This window comes from Vombatus ursinus, unplaced genomic scaffold (genome assembly GCF_900497805.2).
Source record: "Vombatus ursinus unplaced genomic scaffold, bare-nosed wombat genome assembly UNPS02010219.1, whole genome shotgun sequence".
NCBI classification, from domain to species: domain Eukaryota; kingdom Metazoa; phylum Chordata; class Mammalia; order Diprotodontia; family Vombatidae; genus Vombatus; species Vombatus ursinus.
This window is the reverse complement of record NW_020949997.1, coordinates 9302628-9326911: the sequence shown is the minus strand read 5'-3', so window position 1 is coordinate 9326911 and position 24284 is coordinate 9302628. Positions and strand designations below refer to the sequence as shown.

The following is a 24284-nucleotide window of genomic DNA, read 5'->3' as shown; positions in this document are numbered from 1 at the left end:
TGGGTTAATAAATGGCACGCTTATCAAATTCACAAAACACAAACTTAGGACAGAGTCCTAACCTGCTAGATGACTGTCAAGATCCAAAAAGATCAGACTAGAAAACACAACAGTCAAAAAAAGCTAAATGTGAGTTTAAGCTTTATGTAGAGATGCAGTGTCCAGAACAAGGGAAATAATGCTTCCACTGTATTTTACCCTGTTCAAACCGCAGCTGGAAGTGGCACTGCCCTTCTGATTATTCTGACTCCTTTGTTGGACCATCACCTATGTCCTTCCCCCAGTCACCGGTGCCCTCCACCTTCTTTCCTGGTGATTTCATTAGTTTGTGTGAATTCAGTTATTACCTCTCTCAGATATGAACTTGACTAGCAAGATTTCCTTTTTCATCCACAGTTTTCTTGATTTCTCTAGATGTCTAAGAAAGGTATGATATATGTAGTTGCAATTGCCCAGGGCATTTAACATAAAAACAGATGCATTAGGTCACAGTCAGGGGACAATTAAGTCTCCTTGTGCTTCTAGGGATGAGGGTAGTTTCTTGAAAGCAAACTAAAGTCAGTCAGTCTGACTAGATGGAAGGTGAAACTTCGCACATCAGTCTGCTTAGGAATTTTAAAAGCAGACATTTTAAATTTAGTTTTCACTGTCAGAGTAATCGATTGCAGACCCCACACAGGCGTAGCCCTGCTTCTCTGGACTTCTAACCCTACTTCCACATGTGTATGTTGTTTTCTCCTCCAGAATGTAAACTCTTTGAGAGCAGAGACTATTTCAGTTGTGTGTCTGTATCCCTAGTGCCTAGCACACAGTAGGCACTTAACAAGGTGGTTGTACTAACTTTAGTACCGTGGCTATATGTAGACAGTTCTTGCTTTATGTAAATTCGAATTACACAAATTTGACTCCCTAGTGGTGGGCAGCAGGACCTCATGTGAGTCCATGCTTTGGCACCAGCTCCTGGCCAGGTGGTGGCAGTGGTAGGAGCAATGCTACAGCCCTATGCCAGAGGTCCTCCACCCCAGGCACTGAAGCCACTCTGGCTACATAGGCCAGGCCCTGCGGAACCCCACAAGGAGAGGGGAAGGTCTGCTAAACAGTTCTACTTAAGTTAAAGAAGAACTGCCTGTATTGCCCTTCTCTCAACTGTTCTGATGCTGTGGAACATGATCTAAAATTAGGATGAAATTATGACTTATAAGCACATTAAGGTTTTTGTATCAATTTGCTTTGAAGGGTAACAGAAAATAAATTTTTTTTTTAACCAATATGGGTAATGATCTGGTATAAGGAACATGGTTCAGATAACAAGAACATTGCAATCTTAAGAGATCTCAGACTAATGTACTGTGCAATAGTCATACCCAGGTCTCATCTTTGATACCAAACATAGTTCAAATATACAAAAATTCCATGTAATTTCTACTGACTATAGAACACTGTATTAGTCTATGTGCAAAATAATATTTTGCTTCCTGAAAATTCCCAACCAATGTTTAATAACACAGACAAAATACTGGATTTCAATTCCTCCAACCCCAACGCCTCAAAAAACTTGTTTTTTATTGAAAATCATTTTAAATGCAAAAAATATATCTGAAACAAAAATCCTGAGAGACCAAGACAAGAGGAACAGAAAAGTTAAATGACATCAAGTTTGACTTTGATATTCATAGCTGCCAATTCAGCTACAAAATAGCGGAAAACATAAGGAACAGAAACTGTGTCGATGGTGTCACTACGGTTACACACAGTGCAGTTATATTTTCTGTTGCGCATGGCCGACCAGGAAGGTGGTGGCTTCTCTAGAAGTGGTGAAAGCAAGCTACCACATTTCACACACACATGGGCCACTGAGCGGTCAGAACAGTTGAAGAGGCGATCATGAAGTAGAAAGGAGGTGCCATGTGCTAAAAGGGCATCTCGTTCCATTTCTCCAAAACGGATTCCACCCTGGACATTCCTTCCTCCAATGGGCTGGTTAGTGACTTTATCTCGGGCTCCAGTTGTCCTCACCTGAAATTTGTCTGAGACCATGTGACGTAAGCGCTGATAGTAGACAACTCCTATGAAAATATCTGCTTCTAATTCTACCCCACTGATTCCACTGTATAATCTCTCTGTGCCATAGAAGTTGTAACCAGCAGCCTTTAACATCTCACCAAAGTACTCCAAGGCAGAATTCTCCTCTGAAAAAGTGAAGGGTGTAGCATCATGGCAGAGACCATGCAGAGCTGCAGATTTCCCTGCCATGCTCTCGATCAACATTCCAATGGTCATTCGGGATGGAAAACCATGAGGATTGAACAGAATGTCAGGCACCATTCCACTTTCTGTAAAAGGCATATCCTCAGCAGGCCACAGTCTACTCAAAATTCCCTTCTGTCCATGGCGACTAGCAAATTTATCACCAATAGTTGGGTTCCGGGGGATTCTCATTGTGATGCAGATGCTTTTGAATTTTCCATTCCCAGAGTCATTACTACATACTTTGATGTTATCCACAATACAATTTTCCTTATTTCTAAAAAAGAAAAGTTTATATTTATTATTAGCTTTTTCAATGGTCTTAGTTTCTTCAAAATAATGTATTTAGGAAAATATCTCCTCCATGAAACATTAGATCAAAAATTCTCTTTTTCTTGGTTGACATGTATTCCAACTACCCCAAGGGAATACACATATATACACATTTATTGTAAAATATATATGGATGTATGTGTGTGTGATTTGAAAATTTTCAATAAATGCAAAATTAACCTTATCAAAATACCAAAATGGATGAAGGAGAACTCTTCTGGATATTATTGCTATGTGAGTTTTTGCTTAGAACTGAAAATGAGTTGAGGTTTTCAGATTGAGGCTTCGTCTGAAGAGCTTCATGATTCTGTCTGTAACAATCACGCTATCTGAAAAGCTACCTGCTATTTTATGGAATCTGTTATAGAAGCCAACTAAACTTAAGATTAAAAAAAAAATTCTCAGTCCCCAAATGATAAGTGGTCAAAGGACATGAATGGGCAGTTTTCAGAGGAATAAATTAAAGCTATTTATAGTTATATGAAAAAATGCTCTAAATCACTATTGATTAGAGAAATGAAAATCAAAACAACTCTGAGGTACCATATCACACCTATCAGATTGGCTAACATGACAAAACAGGAAAATTATAAATGCTAGAGAAGATGTGGGAAAATTGGAACGTTAATGCATTGCTGGTGGAGTTGCGAACTGATCCAGCCATAAAGAACAATTTGGAACTATGTCCAAAGAGCAATAAAATTGTGCATACTCTTTGACCCAGCCATACCACTTTTAGGTCTGTATCCCAAAGAGATCATAAAAATGGGAAAAGGACCCAAATGTACAAACATATTTACAGCAGCTCTTTTTGTGGTGGGCAAGAATTGAAAATTGAGGGGATGCTCATCAGTTGGGGAATGACTGAACAATTTGTGGTATATGAATGTAATGGAATACTATTGTGCTATAAGAAATGATGAGCAGGCAGAATTCCGAAAAACCTGGAAAGACTTGTATGGACTGATGCTGAGTGAAGTGAGCTGAACTGGAAGAATGTTTTACACGGTAACAGCCATGCTGTGCACAGACTTAGCTCTTCTCAGCAATGCAAGGATCTAAGACATCTCCAAAAGTTTCACAATAGAAAATGCTATCTGCATCCACAGAAAGAACTTTGGAGTCTGAAAGCAGATGGAAGCATACCATTTGCTCTCCTTTTCTTTTGTTGTTTTTTCTTTCTCATGGTTACTCCCATTAGTTCTAATTTTTCCTTACATCATGACTAATGTGAAAATATGCTTAAGATGAATGTATAAATAGAGCCTGTATCAGATTACATGCTGTCTTGGGGAAGGGGGAGGAAAAGGAAGGGGAGAAAATTTAAAACAAAATCTAATGGAAGTGAATGTTGAAAACTAAAAAATAAATTACTAAAAAAAATCCACTGCATTAAATTCAGATCAAGAAAACAAAATCTTAAGCTTATCTTGCATTTTTTAAACTTATATTTAAGGAAGTTATTAATAAAAAAAAGGCTGTCACTCAGTCAATAAACATATGTTAAGCACCTACTATGTGCCAGACACTGTACTAAGGCGCCCCCCCTCCAGTGTTTAGCTTTTGTTGCTTCCAATTTAGCTCTGCAGAAGGTTCTGAGGAGACAGAATCTGTATGAAAACCCTAAAGGTAACCCTTACCTATGGTAGCAGTTTATTCACTTAAAAATTCAAGGCAGTAGGTGCTGGACCTTAATGATTTCCTTTCCCAAATGATGCCTGGGAAAGATCCTGGCTAATGAAGTCAGCACAGATTGGTTGACCAAAGACCACACCTGAGACTGTAGCTAAGATGTGTTCATCACAGCAATAAGCCTAACAATCACTTTTTAACATAAGCTTTTAGTAGAAGACAGCAACATTTCTCAGGAGACCCTGTAAAATGAATAAATTTTTTAAAAAGAGGGATCCAAACTTACTTATAGTATGTCACAAAGCTTTCCCCTGTGTTGATATTTAGGTAACTGTAAAAAGGGTCCCCATATTTCAGAAGAGATCCAATATATGGCAAGCCATCATCATCTAATTTCTGTAGAATCCGCTGATCACCGGGCTTGACTCCAAATACCAGACTTTCATCTCCTTGTTTGATTTTTTCTGAAAGATCTATGAGCTCTGTCTTGTAGACACTTCCATGAGCAAAGCCTCTTTCCCAGGAAGCTTTATTCACAATCTAAGAAAACAAAATAATAATAAATCTGAAACCTGCTTAAATCACTGTCATATTAAGACTTTTAAAGGTAATTCTATTTGACTTTAAAATACTCTCATTAAGATGAAATATGCTGTATCATTGTTATTTTCAATTTGAACTTGACTTTCCAAATTGGAGAAACCTGCTTACTAGATGAATTTTGAAAGGGCAGGCATAACCCACAAAGAAACAAGCAAGTATAATAATTTCTTTAAAATGGGAACATGCAAATATACTTTTTTCTATCATATTCTACTCTGGTGCCTTACTTGTGGTAGGTTCTCCCAGCCTGGAAAGGCTTGGAGTATAAGACGATGGTCTGCATTTTTGTTGTCCAAGGACCAGCCTAGATAACTTTGGAGATGTTCAGGTTGGCTGGAGAAGGATGAATTGTTTGGCTGTAGTGATCCTCAGAATATCTGAAAGGCTATGGACAGCTGTACTATGTACTAGAGGAGGGAATGCTCACACTGACAAAATTACAGAGCCTTTAAGTACATCTGTTCTCATATCATTTCTCATCAAGATACTGAAAAGGACAGTTCACTCAATTAAAATAATCACATTATATATTAAACAAATACAGCAAAAACAGATTAGGTCCTTGAATATTTAAGGAATAAACAAAGTATTTTAGAATATATATGAATATATGGTCTGTGTTCAAGGCATTGTGCTTGGAGTTTTTGATTTGCCAGAAACCTGCCTATTTAGGTGACCTATGTCACAGATTCTTACTTGGAAAACTCAAACTGAAAAGTGTCCTATTCCAAAGAATAGAATGAGAAAGCCCTACTTTTGCTTCCTTGTAGAGGTAGGGGTCTATGGATGCAAAAAGCTATGTATCCTATCAGGCTTTTCCAATATGTTAGTTTTGCCAACTGCTGGAGCTTTTTCCTTCTTTTTCTTTTCTTTTCTTTCTTTCTTTTTTTTTTTTTAACAACAGCATATCGCTCCAAAGGCAGCAGGTTGGGGGAGCGGGGGGAGAATACATTGGGAAATCTAGGCAACATAAAAATAAGAGCTATGAATAAAAATTAATTTTTTTAAAAAAAGAGCCCCGTCACTCTTAGTTTTTGAAATTCCTTTTCCAATAACATACCATAGCATCTTCCATATCATATCCTGTGTAAGAAATGACAGCAACAATAGCATTTGTCCCAATGGGATAGTTATCCATATCATAGTAATCATACATATATGGTCTCACTAATGGGCTTTGTGGAGTCTGAAGACGATACAGTTTATTATCTGATCGGTCATGGTAAGTAAGAAGTGGAAATCCCATGGTTTGTTTACCTAGAGAAAAAAAAACAACCCAAAATTGTGAATTCCCAAAATATTTCTAAAGGTTTATTATTTTACTACCCAATGCATTTTTTTTCATACATTGGAAAAATACCACATGTAAAAATCAATGACAAGCAATATAAAATGACAATAGAGAAAAAGAAAAAAAAAATCCAGATCCATAACCTACCTACTCACAAAATATATGACTTAGGTGGCTTATTCAAAGATCCTATGTTGCTGTATTTTTTATAAAACTGACATTTTCATAACACTTTAAAGTTTGCAAAGTGCTTTATATCCATGAACTTATATGGGCAAGAATTACAGGCTATATGATCGTTATTTTACAGTTGAGGAAATTGTGGAAGATAGTGCTTAAATGACTTGTCTAGGGGCACACAACTTGCATCTGAGATAGGATACGATCCCAGGTTTCCTTTATTCCCTTATCCCTTATTGCTCTATCCAGTACTTCACGCTACTTCTCCTTATTGAGGACATAATCAAAAAAATTATTTACCAATTATTTAATATCAGTTTGGGAGATTTCAAAGAGTCCATGGAGCATCTCACATGCTGGGGTATTTTCAGTAATGACTCAAAGTGGCAGAAGATAGCTTTTATAATTTTGTTGATATCAAATAAAAAGAAGACTAACAGTACAATGATGATTTAAAAATAAGCAAATGCATCCTTTTCAAATGAAATATATATCTATATAGTTGACAAATTAAATATACATTTGACACAAGAATAAACTTTTAAAATTGTGCTTTTCTCAACAGTTAAGATTCATGGAGAAATCTTTATATGTTCTGAAAAGAGCCTGATGAAAAATTTTCACTAATATACTAAAAAAAATCTCTGAAATAATTATCTTCAAAAAATCCTCAGGGTGGCTAGGAAATCCATCAGTAATAATTATCAAAAAGACAGTCTTCTTTGTCCCACACTAAATCCCTTTAAGATTTCTATGACAAGTCCTAAAGACAGTTCTAGACAGTCTCCATATTCCCACTAGGCTTCCATCTCCTGACTCTTTATTTTTTTTAAATGGGTTATCCTCTCTTGACCAGGGTGGTACAACAGCAGCCACAAAGGCCCCACTAGTAATTGGCATAGAAGCTTTGACCTGCTGTTTCCAACTTGGCCTGGTTTGCCTCTTGTCAGGCAGTCTGGGAGGCCCTCACTCCTAGGGGCTTACCATATTGCCAGACTTAGTGTGCATACCCAATTGACTTAGTCCATTGTTGCTCATAACTCCCAAACATAAGCAATCCACCAGCCTCGGGCTCTCCCAGTATCAGGTACTAGGTATGCCCCACTACTCACGGCATCGATTTCCTTCTCAAGCTATAAAGTGAACCAGGAGAGAACTGCAACTAATGGGGCTGAAGACAACAGACTGAGCTAGATCACCCAGTCACAGATCTACCACCACATAAGACTAGGGCTTCTACAAATGTACACCTGGTTTTGGATTATGGTTTAAAGGACTCTAATTTCTTAATGAATGTCTTATTTTCATTTTAAAAATAGCATGTAATTAAAAACTGCTTTTACATGTTAGTTGGGGAAAAAATAAAATATCTGAGTTTTTAAAAAACAGTATGTAATTACCCTAATTAACAAGATAGTTACCCATCTGGCACTGATACATGTTTCGAGGACTCTGATTATGATCAGAGAAAGGAATGAAATTGGCTACCACGCTCAGCATGCTGTGAGGAAAGAGCTCCTGGTGTGTGGTTACCCCAGAAACAATCTCATTCTCAAAGATAGCAATGTTCATAAAGATCTGAAACCAAAAAGAAAGAACAAAGTTTAGATTTTAAGGAAATAAATGGCAGTCAATGGTGGGTGTCATAATATTTAGAAGCATGAGAAAAGGGGGAAAAAATTTAAGTTAATTTGGTTGAAATCAGATGCAAATGTACACTACATAGACTCTGGGAAATGAAGTTAAGCTTACCAGTACTCCTCATCTCCTGCTGAGATCTAAAGAAATGCCTAACAATATATAGAGCTGGTTTTTAAAAAAAATTAATATAATAAGCTCTCTATCTAAATGATAATGTATAAAAGAGGTAAGATAAGAAAAAAATTTTTAATTAATTTATTTTGATTTATCAATAATCACTTCCGTAAGCTTTTGAATTTAAAATTGTTCTCTCCCTACCTCCCACCCCAAGAGGGCATTCAATCTGATATAGGCTATACATATACATTCCTATTAAACATATTTTCACATTAGTCATGCTGTAAGGAAGAATTAGAACCAATAGGAGGAACCACCAGAAAGAGGACACAAAACACAACAGAAGAAAAAAAAATAGCAAATAGTATGCTTTGATCTGCATTCAAACTCCATAGTTTTTTTTTTGGATGTGGATAGAATTTTCCATCATGAGGCTTTTGGAGATGTCTTATATTGCTAAGAAGGGTTAAGTCTATCAACATTAGTCATCGCACAACATGGCTGTTACTGTGTACAATGTTCTCCTGGTTCTGCTCACTTCACTCAGCATCAAACCATACAAGTCTTTCCAGGTTTTTCTAAGTCTGCCTGTTCATCATTTCATATAGCACAATAGTATTCCATTACATTCATATATCACATTCACTGTTATGATTACTCTCTGTGTCTTTCTCTCCATCCTTCCGCCTCCTCTCCGTTTATGTTTTTCCTTCCTCACTAATGTTTTGCTTTTGACCACCGCCTCCCTCAGTCCCAGCTCCCTCCTTTTTCTTCCCCTTTTCCCTTACTACTTCTTCCCTCCCTTTTCTTTCCCTTTTCCCCTCCTACTACCTATAGTACAAGTTAGATTTCTATTCCCTTCTTGAGCCAAATCTGATGACAGTAAGGTTCAAACAATGCTCATCTCCCTCCCTTCTTTCCCTCTGCTGTAATAGGTTTTTGTGCTTTTTCCTGTGATGTTATTTACCCTTGTCTGTCTCCTCCTTTCCTTTTCTCTCAGTACAATTTTCTTAGATCAGATTAATCCACTTACTTGGATCCATTTAACCCACTTGATTAGATTTTTTTCATCATTACATTACAAAGTCAATTTATATCCACTCCCAAGACAATTTCTAAAAGCACCAATCTACAACTTTGTAACTGACAAGACTCAGGTTAAATGACTCCAACTATTTTTATCAAATATTTTTAACAGATGGAACAAATGGGCAATTAAAAGGATGCCTGAGCCTACACAAACGATAACATCTTATATAGATACCAAGAAAAGTATATCACCCTACCTGTTCCAGAGTGCCAATGAGTTCTTCTTTACCCAGTTCCAAATTCTGCACAGGTCGTATCATTCTACAAGGAGTAGTGAAAAGAAATAGTCCAGGGTACAAACTTGGTTTTCCAGTCATTGGGATAAGAACTATTTCCATCCAAGGAGGGATCTGTTTTTTCCCCAATACCTATTTCCAAGAGATAGAAAATCAGAAAATTTTCCTCTCCTCTTTAATTTCATGAATGATGGTTCTGTATTTTAGCAAAAAGCAAACCACCATGCAGCTGGTGGCAAATGTCAAATCATCCCTGACAAGCTGCGGCTGGATATAGGAAAAAATGAGAAATATAGATCAAAATGGAAGGAATTTAACTGTAAGTTCTTGTACTCTCCCTTATTCAACCCAGATGTTGGGCAGTGGGGCAAACTAGGGGAGGGGCTAAGCCATTAACCACCTCTTTCGTTCTCTAAATTCCTCCAGAATTCTATGTCTGGTAATTCAATTTCCTATCTCAGAACCAATTAATGAGTAGCTAATTCTAAAATGCATTGTTAAGTTAAGCATATGTGACAACTTACACCTCACATAGAATCCTTGAAGAAAGCTAAAAATACTTTCTCTAGTCTTATGTTAAATGTATAAATAGTACGAGCAAAGGATATAAAATTTTAGGCACTGCTACTGTGCTATTTCTCTAAATAGCCTAATAATCAAGGGGATAAAGTCCTTGGAATTAATTGAAGAGAGTAATTTGAAAATATAAAGGCAGTCCCCCCAAAACCTATTTTATTTCTCTTTTCAAATCCCTTAAGGCAATGAGTGTGGCCTGCTTTATTGTATACAACCTAACATTTATTGTATGTGACCAAATGAGCTGATCTGGGTACTCAGTTTTTGGATCCCAATTATAGTCATTAATATTTATTTTGTTTAGCTTCTTAGCAAGATTTTAAGTTTGTCAATAATTAGAGACCTGAGGGAACAGAAGACATGTTGATCAGATAGTATACCCTAATTCAAACCAGTTAAGCTAGACACCCACTGTGGTGGCCAGCCAATTTACTTGTCTGAAAATATTTTTCAACCTGGTTCCAGATGAAATTCTAGATCCTAGCCATCTTATGCTTTCTCAAATTTCTTTAGATTGTTCTGTGGCCCACTTTTTCAGAATGAATAAAAAAATAGTAAAGAAAAGCTCAAAAAACAAACAAAAAAAGGAGAAGTCAATTCACATATCTAAGATTACCTTAAAATTCCGGAGAGAATCTGCAATGGCAGGAGCAAGATCCTTTTCCACCCAGCCAACCATGATACCATTCAACATAACAGGGTAGCATTCATTATAAGGTTGACCTGGAGTCCCATCAAACGGGGTAACCCCTGGAGAAAGAGGACAATAATATGGTACAATCAACCATACCAAAACTCTTGTAGTTATTAAAACTACCTACACAAGGGTTTCCAATAGTCTCTGTCACCACTTTTAGACACTTTAGACATTTAATATTAATACCCTGAGACTAATTTGAAGCTATAAGTCTTCCTTAATAAGTGTTTCTTTAATCAGAGTACCATTACTTTGCAGATGGCAAACTGAATCACAAAGGTGAAAACCTCAGTTTTTTATTCATTTTTTCCTTACTGATAAGGAAGTTAAATACTGATAATTAAAAAAAAAAGATATACAGAGCAAAATATTTATATGAATATTAACACTACACAGATAGTTTAAATAAAACATTCAGCACAGTAAACAGAAAAAAGGGTCAGAATCACAGACCTCAGTGGTTGATACCTTGTCTAATCCAAAAAGAATCCCCACTAACAAATCTAGCTTTTGCTTGAAGGGTCAACAAGAGTAAAGCAACTAGTTCCCAACAAGGCAGTCTACTCCACTTAAGGATCATTCTGCTACTAAGTTTTTTCTTATACCAAGCAGATTTTTATAGTGTATCAGGTGTCACTGAAGGGCCTGCAAACTATTAACTGTTGCGGCTCACTGCCCAGGGACATATTTCTTTTCTTCAACTTTTGGATTCACTTATAGATTCCTGAAATTGCTTAAGGTCTTAGGTCTTTATGAAAATGAAATGTTGCTATGTAAACATTACAGATGAAGCTTTGGAATACTGGGACATATGTGCAGTTTAGGAATGAATGACCTCTGGATGCCACTCTACATCACAGAGCTAGAAGGATACAGAACAGGAGGAAGAGATCAAGCTGCTTCTAAGTAACAAGGAATATGGTAAAAAGTCCATCATGGAATGGAAGGCTCATGTGAAATACAAAATAGGCTACACTGGAAGGGGAAAGAGCACTAGGAAATAAACAAAAGGTGTCTGAAGTGGCGGAATGTCAGGGATTCCCTGGGCAGAAAAGTTGGAATGCAATTCCATTTAGAAATAGAGATGAGCCTGGCAAGGACCATGACAGAGTCTCCCTAGATCATGTCATGAAATACCTGGTAAGGTCAATGGGCATAGATATTAAACAGGTACCTACTAGACACAGAATGCATGGCCTTTGGGCATTAAGGATTGGTGCTTTTAGGTCTTCACTTTCAAAGGAGGCTTTGAACATTCGTTGGTTTTGATTAGAGAATTTTGTAAAAAGTAGAGGGGCATCTCTAACATTGCTAATTCCTGCTTTCCTTTTCAATTTTCAAAGTGCTTTCAACAGTTCGTAGCAAAAAAAGATTAAAAAGCAATTCTTCCAGAAAAACTATGTCCTTGCTGATCTCCCAAAAGCTGAACAATTATCTACCACAATCACTGCAGGAGAAAAACTTTCACTTAATTGCAAGAAACATACCTAAGGAGCAAAGCAAAGGTGGGATGGAAGATATATAGGTAGTCTGTGTGACTATCTCACAGATAGCAGTCATGTGGTTCATCAGGCCACAGGGTTCTCCGTCTGGTGTATGCACAGGACAAAGAAAACCCCAGGACTCTGGAAGCAGCTTTCGTACTGTGGTCGTTCTCATCTTGGCAAAGGCAGCACCTCGGTGTACACAGCGAAAATGGGAAAGGTAGCGTATGAAATTGAGTTTGTCAGCCACCACACAGAGGCCAGAATCTTGCAGCATGCCAAGACCTGAACAAAGCAAGAAACAAGGCTATTTAAAGCTCTAGATGTATATACTACCATAATAAAATAAATTCTATGTTCACTAAAGTTAAACAGGTTTATTTATCTATGTTAACTACTACTAACATATTTTTGTCAACCGTTTCAACCTCTAGCACAACCAAACCTTATACTACTCTTTCCATCAAGTAGCCAACCTTTGGAAAAACCTTGTGCTAATCAGGGGTTCTTCACCTATTTTTGTGTACCCTCCCCTCCGCCAGCAGTTTGGTGAAGCATAAGGATCCCAGAATAAAGTTTTTAATAATGTCTCAGAATAGTATTTTTAAATGTATAAAATAAAATACCTAAGATTGCAAAGGAAACAAAGTATATTGAAATATAGTTATCAAAACATCAAAAAACAAAATTTACTGGACCTTAAATTAAGAATGACTGCTCTAGATCTATTTCTGATTTACTAGAACTCTGGTGGAAGTGCTAATGTAATGGACAAAAGAAAGGGCAATTGAGGTGCTTAGGTAACACAGAATCACATAATTTGTCCTTAAATAAGCAAAACTATAGCTATCCTCTCCAATTTTCACATCATTTCTTTTTATTTGTTATGCCATAAGAAATGACAAATATGAAGAAAACACCAGAAAGAGAAGCCTTATGAAGTGATGTGGAATGAAAAAAAGCAAAATCAGAATAGTATATATCATGTTAAAAAACAAATAAAAAAAGACTTTAGGAAGAGATGTAGAAGCAACTAGGGGATTTAAAAACTTATCTTGTTAAAGTTAATATGCACTTAATAAAACTGAAGAAAAAAATGGAATTCAGTTTCACGTATTGGCAGTTTTTGTTTTCATTTAGGTATTTCAGTAATAATAACCATCTAAAACAAAAGTCTAGGACAGCTTTTTTTTTTTAATAATTTAAGAAAAAAAAAGTAATAATTTCACCTGATTTTGAGCGTAGGTTCCCAGTAGCAAGAAGATACTCAAATGGTCTTGTAAGGTCTAATCCCATACTAAATATTTTCATCAGATTTTCAGTGTTAATAGAGACATTGGTCTTTTGAGCTCTCTTATCTAAAGCTATTTTAACAGACCCCAACCAAGCTTCCATCTTTTCCTGAAATGAAAACAACAAAAAAAGCAGTGAGATTAGCTTTTTTTAAAAAAATTCATAAGTGCTCTGTAATGATAAAATGACTTACCCAGATCACTGAGAAAATGAAATCATGCTTGATGAACTACATAAAAACCCTTTCAAATACTATTTCTTCCATAAAGTCTTCCCTGATCCTCTAGCAGGAATAATCTTCCCCAGACCATACCTATTAATTTGTTCAATAATTTTCTAATGCATTTAATATGCAATATTGTTTATTTGCGACGATACCTTACTACTATACTAGATTATCAGGTCCCTAAAGGGAGAGACCTTCTTTTATCTAAAACTATCTTTCTCAGCATGGTATTTTGTACACAGTAGGTGCTTAACAAATGCTGTTTGAATAAATCACTATTTCAGTTGTTTCTAAACATACTAAGTGAAGAAAAATATAATCACTTCTAGATTATTCACATTAATGGGACTAGGGAAAAGGTGAGAGAACAGAGATGTGGACAATAAAAGAAAATGTAGTTGGCTTTGGAATGTGTTTCTATACTTAAATATGAAAAGTCAATAAAACTTTTGAATCTTGAGAGACTAGACCTCTCAGTAGTCAAACCTGCTTCAACCCTGGAGAGCTTTAAACACACACTAAATGCCAATAAATGAAAATAGCCAAGAAAAGCAGAAGATTATATTCAAGAATTTAGAAGGCTGTGAGTGGTCTGGAAAGGGCCAGTCTTCTCATATGAAAGCACTGCAGACCAATTAGTAATATCTCAGCAGCTGGGGCAGCAGAGAAGGAAAAGGTTATATGTCAAGGAAAGCCCAAATGACAAGGCAGACTCATAGAACTATAAGGGAGGTGGTCTTTCTTCTTGCAAAAGTCAACTCTTCTTAATCTCATTCTCTCCCATTTGTTGGCCTTGGGTTTATCCTTTCAACCACCCTCCTACCATCACCTCTTTTCAAATCTCTTTCCTTATATACTGGCTCCAACTCTACTGCTTACATACAAACATGCTTAGATCTCCCCACCCTTAAAAAAATCGCTTTGCTAAATTCCAACATATCCTCAAACTACTACCCATATCTTTCTTTTCACAGCCCAATTCCTAGAAAAAGCTAAGTAAACATTGCCTCCACTTCCTCACCTCCCACTCACTTCTCAACCCCCTGTGACCTAGATTTTAATCTCATCTTTTAACTAGAACTAATTTCTACAAAGGGTAGGTAGATGACTCAGTGGATAGAGCATTGGGCCTGGAGTCTGGAAGACCCAAGTTCAAATTTGGCCTCAAACGCTTACTAGCTGTGTGACTTTGGGCAAATCACTTGACCTGTTTGCCCTAATCCACTGGAAAAGGAAATGGCAAACCACTCCAGTATCTTCGCCAAGAAGATACCAGGGACACTATGGCCCAGGGGGTCTTAATGAGTAGGACACAACTAAACAACTGAACAATTTCTACAAAGTTACCAGTAATCTAACAGGTGTCAGATATGATGGTCTATCCTTAATCTTTCTTCTTTTCCTCCCATCTGCATTTTGTTATTGACCACCCTCTCCTCCTCCAGTTTTTATAAAGACATTTCTCCTGGGTTATTCCTTTTTAGTCTCTTTTGCATCATCCTTGTCCCACCCTTCATGCACAGATATACCCTGAGTCTCTCCTGGGACCTATTTTCCTGTCTATTCTTTCCTGTGGCAATATCATTAATTCCTATGGGTTCAACTATCACCTCTATGCAGATTAATCCCAGATTGATATACCCAGCCCCAATCACTCCCCTGAACTCCAGTGTTATATCACCAACTACCTAATGGACATCTCCAGCTGAATATCTGATAGGCACCTCAAACTCAATACGTCCAAAAGAGAAGTCATCTTTTCCCTCAAATTCTTTCCTTTTTCTAATTTTCCTATTTATGTTGAAGGCACCATCATCCTTCTAGTAACCCAGGTTTGCAATTTCAAAGTCACTGGTAACTCTTCTCTCTCCCTCACACCTCAGGTTCAAATAAGTTGCCAAATCTTGTCGACTGCACCTCCCTAATTTTTTTCACATACATTCCTCTCTGTCCAATTACACATTCACTCTAGTTCAAACTCTCACGTCTTGCCCAGACTAACGCATAGCCTTCTGATTTCTCACTCTCTAGTTTCGCCCTTCTTTAATCCATCCTTCATTGAAGCTAAACTGACATTCTTTTTTTTGTTTTGTTTTGTATTTTGGCAAGTCAATTGGGGTTAAGTGACTTGCCCAGGGTCAAATAGCTAGTAAATGTCAAGAGTCTGGTCTGAGGCTGGATTTGAACTCAGGCCCTCCTGACTCCCTAAGCACAGGTATGACCATGTCACTACACTGCTCAAGATATTCTAGTGGCTCCCTTTTAAACCTAGGATGAAATATAACTTCTCTGCTTTTAAAGTTCTCTGCCTACCTCTCAAGGCAATTTTCTCCTTCAAACACTCTACATTCCAGCCAAACTGGACTACCGAACTGTTCGGTATACATGACATGTTATCTCTTGCCTCTGTATAGGTTGTATCCCTCTAAAAAGTCATTTCTATTATTGTATCAAGTTATTGTGTTAAGAAGGCCTTGGTTATTTTGCATGATAAATTATATCTATCTCTTTGGGCCCAGAACATCACTTGTTACAAGTCAAACATTAAGGAAAATTTGGAAAAAAATTGTGGGTTGGTGTACTTTGACTTTGGAATATAAGAGATGAGTGCCCAAAGTGTAGAATATATTGATTTACCTTTAAAAACATAAGGATGAGTCGTCCTGGTGTGAGAACTTCCTGATTCATTAAACTATCAGGATTTTCCTCCATACATTCTTCTTTGGCAAAAGCAAACAACTTCCGAGTCATGAGACAAAGCACATAAAACTTTTCTTCATTGGATTTCAGATGGATACATACACACTGACTGTTAAATAAAAAGAAAAAAAATTAAAGGAATTCAACTACTGATTGATACTACTTCATTCTAATCAAACTCACAAATATTTATTAAAAATATATAAATATTAATCAGTCAATCTATACTCAAGACTCAGTAGACTCAGGAGAGAAATGGAAAATTCTCCAATACCAGAGCTTCTTTCCTCCAACTTGGCCTGTAAGGTGAAGTCCAATGAAAAAGAAAAAGCTATCGGGGCAAGTAGGTGGCGCAGTGGATAGAGCACCAGCCTTGGATTCGGGAGGACCTGAGTTCAAATCCGGCCCCAGACACATAACACTAGCTGTGTGACCCTGGGCAAGTCACCTAACCCCACTGCCTAACCAAAAAAAAAGAAAAAGAAAAAGCTATCACTATTTTAAGCATTTGCTCCAATCAACTTGTTTTAGGGATTCTGTGGACCAGAAGAGCCACCAAATCAGTTGCTGATTCACATTCTCTCTAACCCAACTACACACACACACACACACACACACGTACGTACGTGCAAAAGCCAGACCTATAATGTCATTGGTATAGGGAACTTTTAGTGAGAAAACACCCTCCACCAATGCAGATCAGCAGAGGATTGCCTGGGGCTCTGAGAGGGGCAATGAGTGCCCAGGGTCACACAGCCATGAGTTGTCAGAGGGAAGACCCAAACCCAGAATTTCCTGGCTCTGAGGCTGGGGTGCTAACTACTCCACACCAACTGCACTTCAAATACATAATCATAAAACCCCTACCTTGAACCCCAAACCTACAATAAAGAAAGAATATTTTGGAAGAAAATACATACTTTAACAGAAATTCTGCAGCTTGTTCATTTGAGTACCAATCAGGAAGGCTGAGCTTTACTCTGAAACGTTCTCCCAAATAGTTAAGGACCTGTTTTTGTGTAAGACAACCCTCTTCCATTACAATTCTTAACATCTGAGAAACACAGTTCCTAAAAAATGAGTTCTCCTCTCTTCCTTTGATAAGCTCCTGAAAAATCTGGTAATCAGAAAAAGCAACTAATGCCTAGAACGGAAAATAAATAAGTTTAATATTAGTGATCTACTTAATCCAATCTATAATTCACTCTACAGAATCTGAATGAAGCTTTGGAAGCTCCTGATGAATCTCATAAGAAAAATGCTCTTACCTTCAGTATAAATCCCAGAGGAAGAAAAAATAATTCTTTATGATAAATAAAATTCACCATCACTGAGCCATTTTCCAGGTAGTGAAGATTCATGTTGATAGCAGTGTGCTCATCCCTAACACAGTGCATTGAAATTCCTGTCAAAATAAACATTACAAAATTAGAAACTTGGTGTCCTCAGCAACTATACTTGACTAACTCAAAAGGATAAATTTATACTCAGAGGGATAAATAGTTTAAGCTCAAGGAACTTGTCTCATAAAGATACTAATTAGTTTGATTGCTCATACAGTTCTCATTTTATGTAAATTCACATTTCACAAATTCAACTTTATGTAAAGAATTCTGAAAGAACTCTACATTTCCAAAAAACACTTATGTTAACTTTACTGTTTTCACTCTTCACTCCTGCCCCTTCACTCCCAGCCTCCTACTCCCTCCCAACTCCCCAAACCCAAACAAACAAAAACAAAACCCTAAACAAAGAACCCTCCAAGTGAAAGCAGAATGGATGCAGAGAGACCTGCCCACTGCCACCCCTAGTGGGACCTTGGTTTGAGACCTCCAGTATCAAGAGATACCTTTGCCCCAATCTACCCACCCGCTCATGTGTCTATCTTCCATCTGTCCCTGGCCCCCTGGTGCTGCCTGTACTGCCTGTGTCTGTGTCCGACTCCCAAGTGTCAGCCTCTTGCACGGTTAGCCCAAGCCCTCAGGTACTCCGGATCCTGCTCTCACTTCTCTGTCCCTGGCCCTCACATGTCCTTGAATCACGTGCTGACGCCATGGCCCTCTTCCTCCACAAATTCACATTATGTAAAAAATGACTTTAGGCAGAGGTCTGCAAAATGGTCCATTATATAAAACAAGAACTGTCGATGTGCTTACACAGGGCTAGTATATACTTATGGGGAATATGACATATAAGTTAAAAAAAAAAAAGACAAAGTAGCCAAAGTGGCTTCCTTCTTCAAAACAGAGTTGAAATACACTAGCAAGAGAAAGATGGAACACAGAAAATAAGAGAATCACAAAGCTGGAAGAAATCTTACAGATCATCTGCCCAAGCCCCACAGCTTACTGCAACCTGGGTTCTATCCTAGTCTAAAGGGGAGTGAGAAGTTATTATGGTATATTTTAAATGAGCATTGGCTGATGAGTCTGAGGACCTGCAGTTCAATCCTCTCTCTGATGTTCACTACGTATGGAACTTTGGACAAGACACAAACTCCCAGCCTTCAGTCTCCTTCCCTGTAAGATGATACAGTTGGACAAGATGGTGTCTGACATACCTTCCAGCTCTAGTTAGCTCTATGAACCAGTGAACCTATGATCCATACAGAAGAATTTTTACTTTGGAAGGGGGAACCACATTTAAGATGGAGTGATTATGTTCTTTTATACAAAGAGTTGATTTTGTATTTTAATACACAAAACCAAGAGAACACAAGTGAATTCCACTGCAATAAGGAGGCTGAAAACAGAACATGACTCACTTTACAATAGACAAATATGGCATAAAATTCCCAATGAAAAACAAATTAGATAGTTAATCTATTTTCTACTAGGGGTGTTGCAGATCAGATTACTACATTAGATAGTAGGTAGTGTGGTTCAGTAAAAGGACCTCTGGACTGAAGAAAGAAAAGACTGGCCTAGTCTCAACTCTATCACCACTAGAGGGATGATACTGTACCACTCGTAAGATAAAAGAGTTGAGCTAATCTTGAAGTCTCTGTCTCCATCTGCCTGCTTCTCTCTCTCCATATATATGTATGTAGATATATACACAGATCTATATATCTGTAAATATACAGACTTCTACATATTTAGAACTACAACCACAGGAAATTTTGGGAAGTCAGAAAGTTCTTTCTTATATTGAGCCAAAATCAACTAGTATTATACAACAATGTCTTTGTCTAAGTGTTCAAGCAGAGGCTTGCTGATGATCTGCTAAAGACGGTGCATTATAAACAGGATGGGGTCAAAAGTTAGAATCAACTTTTAATAATGAAATATTTAAAATGGAGTAGTACAAAAGAAAAAAGAATCAATTTAAATAAAAGTTTTCTTCATTTGATTTAATCATTTTAACATTTAATTTAAATTTATCTTTTTCTAAGCCATCATCCCAGTATTAATTGTTATGATTCAATACTCACCATAATGGGTATAACCAGGGCCTCTGGTTTTCCATTTTGGTCTTATCATTGCAATGGGAAAATTTCTCCGAGGCATAATTAGCATCCTGATAATTTTTTCAATACCATTTATTATAAAATAGCCTCCCATCTCCTGTCAAAGAAATCAGAGGGATGTTACTACCACATGGCTACATATACACATTCATATCTATATACAACTACATTAATATAAAATTTAAGATGCTCCAAATCACTAATAAGAGAAATTTACATTAAAATAACTCTGAGGTTTTCACCTCACACCCTGCAAATTGACAAATACGACAAGAGATTGCAACAGTCAATGGTGGAGAGATTGTGAAAAGATAGGCACCCTAGTACATTATTGGTGGTGCAATAAATCACCCCAACCATTTGGAAAGCAATTCAGAATTATGCAAATAAAGTGACTAAAATGCCCTTTCACCTAGAGACTCCACTACTGGGCTTGTACCTGACAGAAGCCAATGATAAGAAGAAAGTACTCAAATACAACAAAATATCTATTTTTTGTGATAGTAAAAAAATCAGAAACTAAGGAGATGACTAACAATTGGGGAATGGCTAAACAAATTTTGATACATGAATGTAATGGAATTTGCTGTTCTGTAAGAAATGATGAATGTGCTGAATAGAGAGAAGTATGGAAAGATCTACATAAACTGATGCAGAGTGAAGTAAGCAGAGCCAAGAAAACAATATATACAGTGAGTAGGACAATGTGATAGCCAGGAAGAACACAATATAAATACGCACATCAAAAGTGAATGTGGCAAAATCATAAAGAGCAAGTATGACTGGAAAGAAGGAATGTAAGAGGATATTCCCAACCCACCTCTTTACAGAGGTGGTGAGGTCCACAAATCTTGCAATATTTTCTGACTTTTTTCATGTACTGATCAGTAATGACGATTTTTTCCTCTTCTTTTGTCTTTAAGAAATTCTACGTTATATGGGATGGCTGTCTGAGAGGGGGAGGGATAATGGGAGAAACTAAGGTGATGTAAAAAAATAATAAAGGCATCAAAAAATTATTTTTAAAAAGACAAGAATAATAAATTAGAAGGAAAATTGGGTGAAAACAAACTTTGAAATAAGATTTTCAATGCATGAAATATTTCTCTATTCAACCCAAGTTATTGATCTCATTTTACCTCTGCTTCCTCATGGTGCTCAATAAGAGCTTTTGGAGGAAGATTATGTAAGTTGCACAGCTTAGACTTCACCATAATAGGAATATAGCCAAGGGATTGTTTAATAATTCCCTTGGGGATCCCGTTCACAGACCAGCTGATATCAGCCTAATGGAAAACAGAAGGAAAAAAAAAATTCATTAGCCAAGATAAAAAGCTGTGTCCAGATAACTGAAACTACAAAAGTAACCAAAAGGTTCATTTTAAACAGTTAGCATAATGCTTATTCTAATGGGCGGGGGAAGGAACCAGAGAGAAGCAGTTCTAATTTTCAGATAACATGTAGTGCTTTAGACTATAAAACATAAATTTCTAAATGATGTTAAGCAGCCCAGTTAAGTGTGGTATTTATTAGGCACAGCACATATAATATAATATAATACGATGGCTCATTCGTTATTTGTTTGTTCATTGTTATTTACTTACTGTCAGCTTTCCCCGATATGTACTTCTCCGACCACGACATTCTGCTGGGTAGACTTTCAACTCTTTGCAAATGCTCCCTTTAGGGACCATGGGAGGACTAATGACAGCATCCACAATAGCAAGAGTGATACGTTCATCTTTGAAAGCAAATTCCAAGGGTGGAATGGCCTGGAACACAACACCTTTTCTTTATTTTACATTTTCTGAGATCTTTCAGTCAAAAGACTTTCACCATTTGTTTCCCCGAGCCTTCAGAAGTAAAAGATGGTGACAGGACATCAGGTTTACACGTGAAAAGGAAAATGAAGCCAGAATCCACTCTTAGTGACTTTATGGGGCAGTATGACAGAAAATCTTCCCTATTCTGAATACTTGAACTCCCTCAGCTCCACTCTTTCATATTTTTAGACTTTTAAATTTTCATCCAGCTTCTCTCTTTTTTCTTGTTTCAAAGGAAGAACTGAAGTCAGCCTTCTTTCCCAAGCTAACCCATCCACGTGTGCGCTGGATCCCATCCTCTACTGGGCCTTTCATACCTTCATCCTCTCTTAAATATTTTGAATTTACTCTTCTTTTAGCTCCTTGCCTTACTTCTATAAGCATGCCCCTACATCAAAAGATGCCTTCCTTTGACCCGGCTAACACTGTGTTACTATTTCATTTCCTTCCCCATTTTCATTGCTAAACTTTTTGGAAGAGTAGTCTCCACTTGCTGCCTCCGAGTACCATCATTCACACACTTCTCAAACTCTGGTAATGTGTCTTCTGCTTAACCACTCCACCAGAACTTCACTGAGGTCACTGCTCTGTCTTGTATTTTATGTGGTAAAATGGAACAAGCATAGGAGAAATGAGTTCAAATTCTGTCTCTAATGTTTCCTAGCTGTGAGACCACAGGCCTGTCACTCAGTTCCAAGCAAAATCAGAATAATAAACCTCTAAGTGCCTACCTCACCATTTCACCAAGTGGCCCAAATGAGAAAATGGGATATGACATACTTTGGAAAACCGTAAATATCAGTTTCTATTACGTATTTTTATCTTATCCCCTTACTAGATTGTAAACTCCATGGGGGTAGGGCTATGTCTTCTCAAGCTTTGTATATTCCTGTGGGAATATCCCGTAGGGGGTTGCCACCCACAGTTTAAGAGGGGCTGAAGGGATATCCAGTGGAAAAAGTTTTAACAAGCCCTGTCCCAGAACCTATTGAGACGAATCAAACAAACATTTATTAGGTGCCACGTTACATACATAGGGTGCTGATATAAAGACAAAAATTAAAATAATCCTGGTCCTCAAGGAATTTACATTCTATTGGAAGAGGGGAAACAACACACACATAAGAAATACTACTGAATATCCCTTAATAAACTGTCAAAGGTAACAAGGATGACAAACAAACCTCTGAGTGGCCCGCTATAATCTCTAGGCTAAATCAAGTCAATATGTATTTATCCAGAACTTACTATGGAACAGACTATTCTAAGTATTGCAGATATAAAGAAAGGCAAAAACGTGATCCCAGTCCTCAAGGAACTCACGGTGTAATGGGAGAGTGCAATGTAAAAACAAGATAAATACTGGAGAAAGCTAGAGAGACAACATGCAGAAAACAAAATACACGATAAACTGGGGATCATCTCAGAGGGAAAACATCTAAGATTAAGGAGGGCTGGGAAAGGCTTCTGGCAGAAGGTGGGACGTTATTTTAGAAGGTAGGGGGCAGAGCTGAGGGCAAAAATGAGAGACAGACAGAGATAGAGAGATAGTGTGAGAATGTGTGTGTGTGTGTGTTGTGAAGAACAGGCCAGTGTCACCTGACCTCAGAATACAGGCTGAAAATGCAAAGTTAACATAGTTAGCATACAAACTTTTAAGCCTGACATTTTGCAATCCCAACGATTTGGCCCCAGGATACCTTTACAGCCGTGTTTCACATTTCTCTTCTCTATTCCTGCCAAAGTGGACTATAAACTGTCGGGTGGGATGGAGAGAACAGCATTTCATATCCTGCCCGGACTGAGCTCCCCCCATATTCCCGCATCTCAGAATTCCTCCCTCCCTCCTGGCTCAGCCTATCCTCCGCCCCCACGGCGACAGCCAGCCACGCGGGAACTGCACGGGGCAAGCTCTCCGCCCACCCCCTGTGGCGCCGGTGTGGGGGAGGGGAAGGTCGGGGCACGAGACCAATGGAGTTAGGGAGGAGATCACCACTGGGGGAGACGGGTGGAAGCCCTGAAAGGGAAAGGAGGGCTCGGCACCTAGAGGGGAAGGGGGAGCGTGACACTTGGGGGTACGCTGGATAGGGGGCAGGATGCGGGGATAGGAAGGTCGGGGCGCGAGTTACGGAGCAGGAGTTGGTAGGGGTCGTTCGCCCTCTCACCTGGACCGCGTGGTTGAGCCCCTCTCGCATAGCATAGTTAAAAGACTCGATGTGCGCCCGCGTGAGTTCCTGCAAAGCCGGCAGCTGCTGTTCTCTGGGGAGCCCATAACCCGGCTCGGTCAAGTGTTTCAGACTGGGCCCGCTGGGTAGGTTCCGCCACTTACAAGCCGGATCCATGCCGGTACCAGCGTGGGGGAAACCAGCCACAGCTGCTCCAGGTCCCAGAAGGCAGTTCGTCACGAACTCCCGCCCCCCACGCTCCTATGGCGTTGTGGGAAATGTAGTCCTAAGAGGAGGAAGCAACGGTTCTCATCTGCGTTCGCAAAAGAACCAAAACAAAAAAACCCATAACCGGAACACTACAAGTCCCAGCAGCCCATGTGAGGAGTACTTTCTATTTTGCTTTTTTTTTTTCCTCCAAGCCTAGCTCTCACTTGCAAAGGAAAACGTGTTGCAGAATTGTCAAACACCGGGCTCTTGGT

The 24284-nt window shown here is 38.1% G+C and overlaps 1 protein-coding gene across 3 annotated transcripts; it reads right to left on the bottom strand.

The window, feature by feature from the left end:
• Positions 1-1546: 1546 nt before the first annotated feature.
• On the bottom strand, positions 1547-24030 carry POLR1B (RNA polymerase I subunit B). Of its 3 annotated transcripts, none has more exons than XM_027853966.1 (15): positions 23803-24030; positions 21419-21586; positions 20954-21100; positions 19779-19911; positions 17614-17750; positions 17266-17489; positions 16283-16454; positions 13356-13527; positions 12130-12411; positions 10562-10695; positions 9331-9501; positions 7708-7864; positions 5876-6072; positions 4499-4752; positions 1547-2524 (listed from the first exon to the last, which is right to left on the bottom strand). In XM_027853966.1, the coding sequence occupies exons 1-15, from the start codon at positions 23977-23979 to the stop codon at positions 1642-1644; spliced, it is 3408 nt and encodes a 1135-aa protein (XP_027709767.1). In that variant the 5' UTR covers positions 23980-24030; the 3' UTR covers positions 1547-1641. The 3 variants fall into 3 exon arrangements, with proteins under 3 accessions (XP_027709767.1, XP_027709765.1, XP_027709766.1); XM_027853964.1 differs by lacking the exon at positions 23803-24030 and adding an exon at positions 23338-23442; XM_027853965.1 differs by lacking the exons at positions 20954-21100; positions 21419-21586; positions 23803-24030 and adding an exon at positions 20635-20723.
• Positions 24031-24284: the final 254 nt, after the last annotated feature.